Source organism: Phyllostomus hastatus, unplaced genomic scaffold (genome assembly GCF_019186645.2).
Source record: "Phyllostomus hastatus isolate PE091 unplaced genomic scaffold, TTU_PhHast_1.1 phas_contig_17, whole genome shotgun sequence".
Taxonomy (NCBI): Eukaryota; Metazoa; Chordata; class Mammalia; order Chiroptera; family Phyllostomidae; genus Phyllostomus; species Phyllostomus hastatus.
The window spans coordinates 19,284,946-19,300,640 of NW_025333664.1; the positions used below are offsets into that span (position 1 = coordinate 19,284,946).

At 35.8% G+C, this 15,695-nt stretch overlaps 1 protein-coding gene across 8 annotated transcripts in view; it reads right to left on the minus strand.

Moving 5' to 3' along the window:
• Window positions 1–15,695, minus strand: part of ITCH (itchy E3 ubiquitin protein ligase) — a 137,101-nt gene that overhangs the window by 37,949 nt on the left and 83,457 nt on the right. For 7 of the 8 annotated variants that reach the window (XM_045832879.1, XM_045832877.1, XM_045832880.1 and 4 more), the window contains 5 exons: window positions 14,195–14,240; window positions 7,456–7,613; window positions 6,263–6,452; window positions 4,324–4,419; window positions 3,047–3,221 (listed from right to left, as the gene is read on the minus strand). In XM_045832879.1, the coding sequence (XP_045688835.1) occupies window positions 3,047–3,221; window positions 4,324–4,419; window positions 6,263–6,452; window positions 7,456–7,613; window positions 14,195–14,240 (665 nt within the window). The remainder of the gene's footprint in view (window positions 1–3,046; window positions 3,222–4,323; window positions 4,420–6,262; window positions 6,453–7,455; window positions 7,614–14,194; window positions 14,241–15,695) is intronic. The other variant, XM_045832882.1, reaches the window with a different exon arrangement.

A 15,695-nucleotide genomic window follows, 5' to 3' on the forward strand; every position in this document is an offset into this window, starting at 1 on the left:
TTGGTTTAAATGTATAATAAAGTAGGGATAATTTGTGGTCTCTTATTAAGATTTGGTTAAGCCCTTTCTCCTTTAATGATAAGGCAACTAAATAACAGACTCTGTTTTAGAAAAATTATTACAGAAAAAAAAATACACAAGTAAAATAGGACAGTGCAGCCCTTATACCCAGCACCAAGACTCAACATGTTTCCTTATCTTTATTTTCCTTTTCTTTGTTGAAGAAACTGTCATCATTTCACCCCTATGTATTTTAGTAAGCTTTTCTAAAAAATATGAACATATTCTTACATAACCACAATACCATTACCACAACTAACGAAAATCGATGTTGGTTTCATCATCTAACATCCAATCTCTAATTAAATGCCTCAAACTGCTTATTTGTTCACATCAGAATTCAAAGTCCTCACTTTACAGTTGATGGAGTCCCTTAAGTCTTGATCTATATTAGTTTTCCCCACTTTCACTGACTTATTGCAGAAAAAGAGTTAACTAATTAAAAGTTTTATAGCATATGAGAGATACCCTCATTCCTGATTTAACTGTTCTTGGAAGACAGACCTATCAAGAACTGGCCTTGCTCCTCCTGATAGACACAATTATGAAAAGGAGTAAAAGTGGGAGGCCAGGAAGGAACACAATATAAGGTTTGAACCCTGATTATAGAACAGGTCTGAAAAGTTTGTCATGTGACAAACTATTTTGATAATTTTCTAATCCAAACCTTTCCCTCTGGCTCTCCCTGGACAGATAAGCTGGGAAGCCATGGGCTAGAAAGAGCTATCACACAGTGTTACAGCATCAACCATATACATTCTGAAGTTAAAAGTGCTGGTATATAATAGCCTATTGACCTGCAGCCAGAGTCAGAACAAAGGCCATTCCATGTGCCCAATAAGTAGACTTTCTCAGCAACACCCCAACACCCCATAACTTTTTAAGTAGCTGGCATTAAGAATGTTCAATTAATTCAATTAATATTTCTGGTGAAGTTAAGTGTAACTAAAATAAGTTCCTTATGATTTAAAACCATTCTATAGCAAGAGCAAAAAGCAAGAATTTCAGAAAATTGGTCAGATTATTTTGGATGGGGCGGGGGAAAAATCCATGGACAATGAGGTAAAAGCTGCAATTCAAGGAAAGTTCCAAAGACTCTATCAAACTGGTCAGGTTATAATGAAGCAGTACACTATAGGTGCTCCAAAAATTTGTTCATCTTCCAATAATAGAATGTTTTAAAAGATTATGCATTGTAAAAGTGAGATAAACGGCACATTTACAATTGTAGATATGAAGGCAAGAGAAGATGAAAACTAATACTTCTGTGCATGTAGTATGTGCTGGACATATGAGAAACTTTATTTTACAGAATCCTCAAGAAAACCCTCTGAGGTAATTAAATATAATTTATAAAGTAATGAGTCTTGATGAAGTTAAGTAACTTACTCAAAATCATACAGAGAAAGTAACTGTGAAACCAGGATTCGAACCCAGATGTGTCTGACTCTGAAGCCCATGCTCTTTCCACTGGACACCCACGTGGAAACTAGCTTTAAAGAAGGCAGGCAAATTAGGCATTCAAACCTAAAAGAAATTTGTCCAGGCAAACCAAAGGTGATTAAAATTTAGAAAGAAAAGAAGATGTAAAAACAGTGTAGGAAAAAAAAGGTAAGGTAGACATGAGACAATTAATCTCACCTCTAAAACCACTAGGAAGGGGAAGACAGTGATAGATAGCTATCTACGAAAGGTGACAGGAAAAACTGTTATATGAAAAAAGTGATCTCAGTCATAACCAGGGAAGGTTGACAATAAAGGTGAATGTGTCAGTGAGTGATATCTATTATGGGGATGAGGTAAGAAATACACAGGAACATGGGGAAAAGAAAATAAGGTAAAGTCTAGTGAAAACAGGAATTTACTCTGATAGAGTCTAATAGGAACTGTACGGATGGTGGTAGAGGGGAAGAGAGAGCAATGGAAAGGGTTTCTCTTGAACTCTTGGAGAGCTAACTTTCTTCTGTTTCAGTTCTATATACTACTCAAAACAAATCCCTCTTATTTGGCACACAGAATCAAATTTCTCCAAGGACTATTTTCCTTTCCCCAGAGAAAAGATCTGTGATACTTTATTACTAGAAACACTGTAAAATTCCTAGCACCAAAGATTGTATAACAAACCACTTAATACCTTTTGGTGCATATTACTATTGCAGTATTACTCTAAAGAAAAATATGTAAAATTTAAAGATTTATATATTTATTTATTTTTAGAAAGAGGAGAAGGGAGAAAAACATCACCATTGTGTGGTTGCCTCTCGCATGCCCCCCACTGGGACCTAGCCAGCAACCCAGGCATGTGTCCTGACTGGGAATTGAACCAGTTACCCTTTGGTTCGCAGGCTGGTGCTCAATCCACTGAGCCACACCAGCCAGGGAGAAAATATGTAAAATTTAAACCGTTTTCAAAAAGGAAATGTTTTTATACCAAAGATAATTTGCTTTTGATGCCAGAATAATATACTTAGCATAATCCTATAAGAAGTTAAATTTCTGTAGTCTCCCAGACCACCAATTTATGAGGTATACTTTACCTTTATACATTACAAAGTGATTCAATTCTATCATTAATTCCGTACAACCACTCAAGAGTCAGGTGTTCTTAGACTCAAGCCTTCAAATGTTCTTCTAAGTTAGGCAGTACTAAATTTAGAACTGTTCTAATTCTTTTCAAACTGCTTCGGTTTGTTTTTACTATTCTTTTGCCCATGGATTTTAAATTATCTTATTACCTTTTTTTTTGCTTTTGACATTAACAAAATAAAGCAAGTTGAACTTCAGGAAATTTCAAGGAGGAAAGAAGAGATCACACACAGAGGACACTTGAGATAAGGTCTAAAAATACTATTTATCGACAGCAACAAATGGGTTGCCATCCTACCTATACCTTCCTTCTAATTAACACTTTACATTTCATATGCAGGAAAAGGTTAAAAACCAAATACTCTTATTAAGTTTATAGTGCAACAAACAGGTTGCTCACCCCATAAATGAATCTCTGATTAAACTGCTGTATTGCTCCTTGACGCTGACTACGGTGGAGCTGCCACTGTTCATAGTTCCGGACAGATTCCAATGTTGGCCTCTGCCACGTGGTTGTTCTTGTGAAATGGTCAACATAATAGATACGTCCCATGTTGTCAACTCTGCGTTCCCAGCTAAATCAGAACAAAAACAACCTAATTCAACAAACACTTGTGAAATAGGTAAGAATTAAACAGGACTTCAGCTTGGCCCTGATGCACATTTGGTAACATTTTACCTTGAGAAACTACTTTTAATTTACCTGAAGCCTTTTATTTTATGTATTCTTAAATAGCTTGTAAGTGAACTTAAACACAATGTCTAGTGAGTAAGTCCCAAATAGTCATTAAGGAAAAAGTTTTCATTTTCTTTCCAAAAAGCATTTTCCACAAGAATATAATTATCTAACTTATCATTTCAAATGGGAGCATATTAAGTAAACACTGATACAGTAACTGTCATTTCTATCTGGTTGATTGATTAGGGTTCTTTCCAATATTCTGATGACCATAAATAGTAAAATAACAATTTAATATATCAAAAAATATTTCTTCCTCTGCATTATTTGAGATAAATTTCCTAGAGAGAATTACTAAGAGTATGTGCATTATTACAGTTATATACACTTTCTGCAAGAACTGTAACTACCACCAGCAATGTTGGAGGTAAAGTTTCTCCACAACTTTATAACGAATATTATCTGATAATTTAACAAGTAAAACAGTACCTTTTAGGTGTGCATTTAAGATTATTAGCAAAATTAAATAGTTCCATGTTTGCTACTGACTTCCCTCGAATAAAAATATTTTCCTTCCAATTATATAATGTAAAATTTTCAGTGCTTAACATCCTATATTAATATAGTCTTTATTCCTCCAACTATTTTGCAATGACTTCATTATTACATAACAAAGTTTTTTCAATATAATAGGGACTTTATCCTCATATGTGTAAAGGGCTACAATTCTTATTCAGTCAAATAATTACTCTTGGAGAAACTAATCCTAAAACCCTGTGATTTGAGGTGGTTAAAATTCAGAAAGGAAAATTTGGGAGTAGCAAGATCTATAGAGTCTTTAGGTCAGAAATGCATGAAATTTGAAACCATTCATTATGCTCAATCAATTCTGACTCTCTTCTTTCTAGTTTCTAGCAAGAAAGTAGTGAAGATTTTGTAGAGATACAATGTATAGTTCTGAATAAATACTTTTTCTCTTCTTTAATTCAGATACTTACTTAGGAGGCAGAGGTTCTGGTCTATCCCACGTTGTTCTTTTTTCAATATGATCTACATAGTAAACTCGCCCATGCTGGTCCACTCTCTGCTCCCAACTTAAACACAAAATTTGAAAGGCTGGTATGGTAATTGTATTAGTAGCCTGGCTCTTTAATCCTGTCTTTGACTTTTTCTCTTATATGATCATGTTACAGAACTGAAGCAAATAAGTACATCAGTATATAAAGAAGATATAAGAAGAATTTAGGGACAAAATCAAGAAATGTTATCCTGAGGGTGACACACAGTGTATGAGATTACCTATGCAGAAACGTAAGCTCTAATAGGGGTGTCCAAACTTTTGGTGTCTCTAGGCCACACTGGAAGAAAAAGAGTTGTCTTGGGCCACACATTAAATACACAAACACTGATGAAAACTGATGAGCAAAGAAGAGGTTTTAAGTAAATTTTACAAGTTTGTGTTGAGCCATGGCTGGACACCCCTGCTATGAGAAGTCTTGTATTTCTAAAGAGGTTTAAGATTGAAGCATTCAGGAGACAAAATCTGTCTCAATCTGATCAGGATATTTGCAGGGCTTGAGTGGAAAAGAAAGCTGTAATTAATGTTATGAAATCTAAAGAAAAACTAAAGAATTACTAACTGAAGGATAAAGAATTGTTTGGGTTCTAGAAACACTAAAATCAAAGAGTAAGGTTTTATCAGATATGTCTCTGCACAGTACAATGGACAAAGTCATTCTAAGTATTTTAGTCTTGGTAGGTTATCTCCAAAGTGAAGAATAGTAAACCATTGTAACTTAGAAGTACCAATCACTTCTACGAGCACCCATTTTCTCTTTGGTAATCCCTTACACTAACAACTTTCTAATTTGGCTTCCCATGGAGCATTCTAAAAGGAAAAGAGCCTAACTACCCACACAGGTATTATATAATCTGTTTAGCAATTAAAATTATCTTCCTGAGAGTTTATTAATACAACTGCCAATCAGTTAATTTTGATTAGCATTCTAAGCTCTAAATTAATTTGAAGGAAATAATGCATATACATATAAAATCTATTAGAGTATTAAATTAAAATAACCAGTAGTGATTAAAATGGGATTATGAGCCCTGGCTGGGTAGCTCAGTTGGTTAGAGCATCATCCCTATATGCCAAGGTTGTGGGTTCACTCCCTGGTCAGGGCACACGCAAGAATCAACCAATGAATGCATAAATAAATAGAACGGCAAATTGATGTTTTGCTTTTTCTCTCCCTAAAAGTAAGTTAAGAATTTAACAACAACAAAAAAATGGGATTGTGAGCACTAATTTTCTCAGTTTCCTAAATTATTACTACTTTGCTATAATGACTTTACAATGGAAATTTTATTTCAAAAAATATTTTTCTTCCCTTAAAAAAAAAAAAGCAATATGAATTAGGTGACTATTTTACTACTTGGCCTTGATTAACTTTCTATGGTTCAGTGTCTTTCAGTAAATTAAAAAAAAAAAAAAAGAAAAGAAAAGAAAGAATCTTCTACTATTCCTCCTTGCCCTGGAAATAAGGGAGAAAATTTCAGATATGGGGAGGTTTTTGTTTTGTTTTTGGTTCAGTTTGACTCTAGATCCCCACCAAAATCAGTTACAACTGCTTGAGGACAGTTTTTTAAAGAATGGAGTTTAGTATTATTTTCCTTATTAATAAGTATATGCAGAAGCCTAAAGAAAACAAACATTATGAGCCCTGGCTGGCATAGCTCAGTGGATTGAGTGCGGGCTGAGAACTAAAGTGTCGCAGGTTCGATTCCCAGTCAGGGTACATGCTTGGGTTGCAGGCCATGACCCCCAGCAACCGCACATTGATCTCTCTCTCTCTATATCTATCCTTCCCTCTCTAAAAATAAAATGAATAAAATCTAAAAAAAAAAAAAAAAAATTAACCAAAAACAGTTACTCACCCAGGTGGTAAGGGAGCTTGGGGTACAGGATTTAATGGCCTAGGGCCAGAGCCTCCAGATATAGTAAGAGGAATTATTAACCCAGATGTTGTTCCCTCAGATGTATTTGAATTTGTATTTGTTGCAGGTAGAGAGCTTGTACTAGATCCATCACTTTCAGAAGTGGCAGAAGGTGAACCATTGACAGATGCTATAAAAGATTTGGAAAAAACAGGAAAACAATCTTTTATTTTCAGAAATCAAAATAAAATTTTAACTTTAAGAAGTAAAAAGGCAAATGAAAAATATATAATTTACTATGTGGATATGCAGGAGAAAATTACTTAAATAATGAGAAACAGTCAATGGTCCCAACTAAGCAGGCTTGTTCATATTATTTTATGTTCTGTCTACCCCATGTCCTGTTAATAATTATAAAGCACAGATTCTGATTTCTTGAAGTCACAGGAAATATTAAAAACTTTTAGAATAGATAAGTATTGATATTCTATAATATTGTAAGTTCATTTAGTAATTTTCCAGATCCTTAAAATTATCTTTCCTATGAGATCTTGCAGATCAGAAACCAATTTTGATATTATAATACAGAAGATATGACTGATAAACAATAAGGTTTTTATAAATAGTTATTGAGTACATATTACATCTTCAAAAAATACTCGTTGACAAAAAATTCCTGATAGAAGTCACCAATATTTTGACAATGTAGTTTCTGATTTTAAAGACTGGGAATATATTGTCAACACAAATATCTACAGAAAAAAGGGGAAGATGTACAATGAAACACAAAGTCATTTACTAAAATAATTTGTGAACAACCAGTTTACTTTTCTAATGATATGTACTTATCCTGATATGTACATATGTCCTTATGTCCACACAGTTATAAACCCTGACAGAAAGCTGCAGTCTTATCTGTACTGCCTATGCTTATATAACACACATGTGATTTACACTCTGAATTGACCATGTGCCTCAATAACTTCACCCCTGGAGAAAAAACTTAGGGAAAAGGCATGTCTTAATTACCTACAGAAAGATCATTCTTGGCCAAAATTTTAATGTAAGAATACAGCTAGAAAACCAACCTGAAAGGTCCTCTTGACACTTACCTGAGGATCAGTTGCCAACAGAATATTTCTTACAATCATAGTATACGAGCTACATCCCTAGGGTATGACTGGAATACACACCTGGTCTGCGTGGAGTAGGTGGAGGTGGTCGTGAAGGTCTTGGGGGCCTAGAAGGTTTAAAACCACCATTTGAGAGTGATGGAGAATTATTCCCATTGACCCTCCTATTTTCACCAGACCCTGCATCCTCAGGGTCATCAGATCCATTTGTGTTCACTCTGGATAAGAAGATGGTAAAGAAAGGGAAAGGTGGGAAATGATCTTTGAATTTAGCAAAAATCAGCAGAAAGACCAAAACTGAAAAGTTTTAGGAGTTTGAGAAAAGCTTTCTAATTTCTGGCTAGCCTTAAATATATCAACAGCCCTTGGGTAGGGTCTTATACATAACCCTCAGAGCCCATCCAGAAACAAAGTAAGAGGAGTCAGGGCACAGAACCACTTGGGGCCATTTAAAACCACTAGGTACACTGGTTCAGATTTCAAATAAGTATACTGAGGCCCTTTATAAGCATAAACATAATCAAATTTTCAAAATCCCAAATGCCTTAGAAAAGGGCACACTATTTTATCACAAGCACAGATAACTTCATAATGTTCTTGATTTCCACTGGCTTTTAGGTTGGGGCAGGACTGACTGTCCCATGACAAGAGAAAGAAGTACACTTATTTCCCAGGGTATGTGCTCCCCCAATTCCAGTAAATGGTATGGAAAATGTTCAAAGTTAATGATCTACAGGAGAGGTGCCCAAAGACCTTTTTTAAAAGGAGCTATCATTTCTTCAAAGCAATGACATCAACTGGAGGGAAAGAAAAAGGGAAGAGAACAGTAATAGGAAATGTCATTTTGAATTTTATTACTACTGCCAGCTAAACATAGTTGATTCTGTTTCCCAAGGGGAATTTATTCATGGATTAGAAAAGAGAATGTGAGTGCCCTGGCCAGGTAGCTCAGTTGGTTAGAGTGTAGTCCCAATGCACCAAGGTGGTAGGCTCAATCCCCAGTCAAGAGACAAGCAAAAGTCAATCAATGAATGCATGGATGGGTGAAGCAACAAATCGATGTTTCTCTCCCCAGGCAAAACCAAAACAAAACAAGTAAAAAAAAGCAGACCGTGAGTTATCAGTTTACAGGTGTCTCTGCTAAGGCTCTGATAACTATTATCTGGTAAGTAATAAACCACTACACAGTATTAATCTATAATCCTGGGCCATGATCTAGAACAAACCTAAACATATTAAAATAGTAAAAAGATTTCAAACTAAGTTCCCAGAAGTAGTTCAGAACCTTTCTTCTCCTTTTTTAATTTTTAAAAAATCCTCACCTGAGGTTATGTTTATTGATTTTAGAGATGGGGGACAGGGGAGGGAGAGAGGAGACAGACAGACAGACAGACAGACAGACAGACAGACATTGATGCAAGAAAGAAACACTAATCAGTTGCCTCCCGTATGTGCCCTGGCTGGGGATAGACTCTGCAACCTAGGTATGTAACCTGACCAGGGATTGAACCCACAACCTTTTGGGGTATGGGACGATGATGCTCCAACTGTGCCACCTGGCCAGGGCTAGAGCCTTTCTTCTTAAAGTATGGTCTTTGCACCAGAAGCCAAGGGCAACACACATAAGCCTGTTAGAAATGCACAACCTTGGACTCCACTCTCAACCTGTATCAGAACTAGCATTTTAACAGGATCTCCAGATGTGTGTAAATAGTAGGGTATGACAAACTGCTTTAGGAATTCCTCAAATGCTTATTTTGAATAAAGGGGAGAGCTTAGTAACTGACTGTCAGCACCTGACCTGGTTAGTGTTAACTGCCTGAAGGAAGGCCAAGCCAGTCCTGGCTTGATGAGTCTAACACTTTGCTCTCTGCTGCAGTATTTGGCAGTGTTAAACAACCCATCTTTTAAAAGCATTCTTCTTGACTTCTGTGACAATGCTATTCTAATCTTATACCCTAAACTCTAACCATTCCTTATTCAGTTTATCCTCTTCCTCTTGTTTATTAAATATAAGTTCCTAAGGTACTATTCTTGTCTTCCTTCTCCTTCTCCATGGATTTTCCCCTACAGTCTTGAATTCCATTATTTCAAAGATTATCTCTAAAATGATTCCCAAATCAGAATCTCTAATCTCTGTCTTGTTCCCATCCTCTGGTAGCAAATTATCAACTAAATGCAGGAGACATTGGTTTTGTAGGTGACACTGCTGTCACCCCATGCAATCTGACTTTTTTTCTCTCCTGTGCCTCTTGACACCAAGTTCCACTGATTTCACTTCCACATTCTCTCTACTCTTCTACCACTACTGCTCTGGTTTTAACCCTCAGTGGACTAGAATCACAGCTTCCCACATTCACTTACTACCACATAATCCAAACTACATACTGCTATCAAATAAAATAATTTTTTGCTGTGGAGTTTTGATCATACCGACGCCCTATTCAAATATTTTTAGAGACAATCCTCTCCACAGAGAAAGACTCTATAAGCCTATACTTGCAAACCAAAATCATCATCTAACTCCAACTTCTATAATACTAAAAATAACTAACATTTACTAATGACTGAGCACCCACTTAAACACACACACACAAAAAAAGCATTCCATTTTAGGCAAAAGTAAAGCATGATAATTATGAGCTCGGGCTCTGAAGACAGTCCCAGGTTCAACTGTGCTACTTAAACCATAAACTCAGGCAAGTTCTTTTCCTTTTTGGAGCCTCAATTATCTCATCACCTATAAAAATGACACCTTCCTCCCTCACAGAAATGTCTATGTCCTCTAGGTCTCAGAAACCTAGGAGACACTGTTCCTCAGATTATTTATGGTAATCTGATTCTTAATTATACTATTAATTGATTGACCCTACCCTCAGATTTACTACCTGCCATTTCCAACTTTCAATTATTCTTTCAGCTAAACACTGACTAAAGATTTCCAATGAAACACCCTGAGTTCTTCCCCACCTTTGTGATTGTTTTTCTTCTTTCCACCCAGAAATTCTTCCTCTCTCCAATTCCCCCAAGACACGCACACCCAAATTACAGCTATGCTTTATAATCTCAGGTCAAATACTATTTCTTCCATGAAGCTTTTACACATTTTATACAATTTTAATTTTCAAAAACAATCATGTATTTTTTTTTCTAACAATAAAAACAGTTCAAAAGAGAAAAAAGATTAAAACTAGCTTGGAAATAGAAGAATAGGGATTAAGATGAAGTGACATTTCTGGCACATTCTTCAAGCCCGAATTTTCGAGATACAGACTTTGTTACATAACTGAATGGATTTCCCATAATAGTTTGTCATAATCTAAGAAACATCTTTATCTTGGCCCAGCAGCATCACTATCGCCAGGAAACTGGTGGGAAATGCAAATCTTGAAGTCTATGCTAGAAGTACAACAAATCAGGAACTGAAGATGAGATTTAGCAATCAATCTGTGGTTGAACAAGTCCTCTAGATAATTCTAATATATGCTAAACTTTAAGGAACATGCCTATACTAAAATAGCACTATTGTTTTGTTTTAGTTCCTTTAACAAGTAGGTATGAAACTAAAGCCTGAAATGGGATCCTGAAAACCAACACACTAAATAAACAGAACTGTCAGTGTGAACTCATCACACTACTGTCTTTTAAAGCAATTAGCTAATTGCCAGGCATGTGTGGCTCAATTGGTTGGAGTATTGGTTGATTCTGATCTGGAATCAGAAGATCACAGCTCTGATTCCTGGTCAGGGTACACACCTGGCTTATGGGTTCAGTCCCCAGCCTGGCAACCTATAGATGTTTCTCACATCTCTCCTGCTCTCTTCCCACTTTGCCCCCCGTCTCTCTCTCCGAGATCAATAAATGTATCTTTGGGCAAGTATTAAAAAAAGATAAAAGCAATTAGCTACTAATTATGTGCCACTGTAGCTTTGCTCCACAATCTTACGAACCTCTGCTTATCTCACCATACATAATATATCTGATCTACACATAAGATGTTTATGGTCAGGATAAAGAACCAAGATGCTAATACACAGACCAAAAAATAAGAAAGCACATCTAACAACAAAATCTTGAACATCAGAGACCAATCATCTTGATACTTCACAAAAATGACAAGACAACACTAAGAAATATAAAACATCCCAACATGTATGGGGGAAAGCAGACCAACAAGACTACATTTATGATACAAGCGGGGACCCAAAACACACACACACACACCTCGGGATTATCTTCTGGAGGATGGGCCCCTTGTAGTACAGGCTTCCTTGGCTAGGTGAGTGTTCTAGGAACCCATCTGCATCAGTGTACCAGCTGGCATTGTTGTAAGAGGCTGAGTTTGGCTTCAGTTAATTTTTTAGAAGACTCTTTCAATGTGTTTGCCCATTTCATGATGGGTGATTTACAAGCATATCTGCCCATACCTCGCTGAGTATTGAGCAGTTTTTGACCAAAAGCAGCAAGAACCCCATGCCCCACTCTCCCTATTCATCTGATCTTGCCCCAAGCAACTTTTTTGTTTGTTTCCCTGGATGAAGAAAGTCCTCAATGGGAAATGTTTTGCAGATGTGGAAGAAGTGAAACAAAAAATGGCAGAAGCACTAAAAGGTATCAAAAATGACAAATTTAAAAACTGTTCTGAGAAGTGGAAAAAACATCTCAACAGGTGTATGCATCAAATGGAGAGCACTTTGAAGGTGACTGAAGTTGAAACGTGTAAGAATAAATACACAATTTTTTGATAAATAAAGTCCAAGGGGTTTTTTGCTACCCCCCTCCCCCCGTACACATATTGCTTGAACTAGGACAAAAAGGTAAAACAACATAAAACTGTTCAACAAACTTCTTATATGATAGTTGGGACAGGGAGGAGTAGAAGACATTGTTCATTGAATATATACTGTACTGCTCTTTAGTCATATACTTATGAAGTCTGCAAATAAAAGCAAAGAGGAAAAACCAGCCATGGTCATAGTTATGTGTAGTAACATTTAAACAGCATTTGACAGTTTACAAAATGCTTTTCAAACCAATTATCTCAGCAACATGCTCTCTAAAACAAAAGCTAATGCAAAGGAATTCATGCTTAACATACAAGACATGCTCAGCCCTGGCCAAGTGGCTCAGTTGGTTGGAGCTTCATCCTACACACCAAAAGGTTTTGGGTTCAATCCCTGGTCAGGGCACATACCTAGGGCACAGGTTCGATCACTGGTCAGGTTGCATAAAAGATGCAACAGATCAATGTTTCTCTCTCCCTCTCCCTTCCTCTCTCTCTAAGGTCAATGAATATGTCCTCGAGTGAGGATTAAAAAAATAAATAAAAAAAACCCCCACATGCTCAAAGACTAGTCTGGCAGCCTCAGAAACCTAGAAGACACCGTTATTCAGATTACTTATAACGATTCACTTGGGAAGATGTAGCAGGGGTATCCAACCTGAAGCCCAGATGGCTATGAATGCAGCCCAAAACAAAATCATAAATTTACTTAAAACATTATGAGATTTTTTTTCTGTTTTCGTTAGTAATGTGGCCCCAAGACACTGAAAGGTTGGACACTCCTGAAGCACTGATTAAATAAATGGTATGAATTAAGACCTATAACAATGCCTTTGCAAGAAATATATATATGTCGAGAGTGGTTTCATAGAGTATTGTTAAGAGAGAGGTTTGCAAAAACGAAACAAAAGAGTCGCATAACAGAACCTTTCAATGGGTATACAAAATTCTATAACATTACCACTTATTAATGCAAAAATACAGGTTTACTATACAAAAGAGGAATTAATTGGTCAAAGTAAACTGAAATAGTAAAACATTTTTATGGGAAAACTTTCAGGAACTCAAGAAATCTTTTATTAAACATAAAACTAAAAAGAGGCACAAGAGGCATAGTTGTCTTCCAGTTAGTCCACAGAAACATGTATGTAATTTTAAAAACTATTCTGTCCTGGCTGGTGTGGCTCAGTTGGTTGTAGCACTGTCCTGTAAAACGAAAGGTCATGGGTTCGATTCCTAGTTGGTGTTCATGTTTAGGTTGTGGGTTCAGTCCCAGTAAGGGCGAGACAACCGATCACTGTTTCTCTCTCTCCCTTCCCTTCCTCCCTCCCTCTCTACACACACACACACACACACACACACACACACACACACCACAAAACCTTTTCTATTGCTTTTATTTCCAATGAGAAATAAAATAGATATTTTTCTCTGGCCAAGAAGTTATCACTCCTTAATATTCTACACTTCTTGTGAGATTAGTATAGGAGATGATTCTTTGTCACAGGACTGACTCTGAAGGCAGAAATCTATTAGGTAAAACACAATAGCTTTGTAAAGTGTGATTTTCCTAAAGATCTTAATGAGTTGTATTTTTAAAATTTTTTATTATAAAATTTTTATACATTACAAAAGTAAACAGACAACCATAACAAATTCCCATGCCCCTATCAACTCAGCTTCAACAACCCTCATTTGTTCTACTTGTTCCACCTATTCTCCCTTGAAGTATCTGACACTATAATAAACTCATCTTTCTAGATTTTCCCTTATGTTCTGTGACACTGTTTTTCTGATTCTTCACCTCTTCTGACTACTGCTTCTGTGGTTCATCTTCCTACACCTAAGAGTCCTGAAACCTTTATAAATATTCCCTTTCTTACCTTGGGCCCTGAATTTTTTGAAACTTATTTATTCTTCTATCAATATGAACTTGAAGTTTTGACTAAAATAAATATTTATTAATTTTCCCCATCTCTCTCCTGCTTTCTTGATAAGCAATAAGTAAACTCTTACCTTGTTTCATCCTTGGGTCTAGAGCCATCTTCATTCTGTGAAGCACCTAACAGCAATAAAATTTAGATGGAAAATGAGTTTCAAAAGTGGTTTTCATGTTTTTTCTCAATATGCTATGTAAACAAAGCCTTTTATTGAATCTTTCTAGAAAAAAGGTACTAGAACTTAAATTCCAACATGACATTTGAAAAGAAACTGTGATAAATGTTCATATGATTGAAATAAGAAAAGTCTTACCAACATTTTACGCATATGATTATGTGTAAGAGATATTAATTAGTCAATGTATATCACTCCTGGGCTACTTCTGCCTTCTTGAAGCATGTTTGCTTGACTCTAATGTAAATCTAGTTATTTTAGCCATTTTTTGTAGTCCAAATGCCTTACAAAAAAGTCCTGATCGCCAGTAGAATGATTAATAAAATAGACTCTGAAAACAGAAAAACCAGTAACATCTCTCTTATACTAGGGCCTGGAAAACAGCTTCAAGAATGGAAAAGGCACAAATGGATCTTAAAGCAACCAAAAGGAATGCCATAATGTTCACACTTTCTTCAAATTTTATCCATGGGAAGTACGCCCACAATTCAGTAAGAGCCTGTATACTATAAAACATTAGGAAGAGGCTGCTAGATATAAGCACGCTGCCATAAAAACAGAGAGGGAAAAACTATAAAATGCATAAATAAGAACTCAAATTTAACAGTCTAGGTCTATTTAGTTAAAGAACAATAGTCCCTATGAAAACAGTCCTAATTTCAAACAGAGAAATCATCACTATATTACTCCAAATCATAATCAACAGATTAACTCCTTAAAGAGATGCTGAGTCACCACTATACTATACAGCAAGGTTGGCAAGTATCTCATCTAGTTGAGAAATATTACATTTTAAAAATTGGTAGAGATGAATAGATAAAATATAGTATTAGAACAGCTGTAAGAATTAAACATAAAGATGTAGAACACTGGCAAGCACATATAAAATACACTCCATAAATATTAGCTATTATATTATTTCTCACAATTTACATCTCATCAGCAGTTTGAACAATGGCCATTTTTTGTTCAATCTTTTATTTTGCTTCAATATAGAGTGAAGCCATCACTATCAATTATGGCATAAGTTATTTAGATCTAGTCCTGTGCTTTCATCCAGAGAACAGTTTAAAAACACACATTCGCGTATAAAATATCTGACACTTATACAAGCAATGTCCAAGAGAGCAATGCCTGTACTTAAGGTTTGCATTTTTTTACAAATATATTGCTCTTTAAAGTATTCCCAATCAAAATTTCCTCAAGAAAAACTGATCATATTTCTAAATGCAAACATTTTATCCACAGGTCACTTTGGAAGATCCACCAAGATCTCATCTATTCAGTGAGCTATTCAAAAGGGCCCTCTGGTTACAAAATAACTAGCTCTTAAATGAAATAATTTAACACACTGTTCCTATTTCCTGGGTATTGAGCAATCTCAAAAGAAAAACAAACAAGT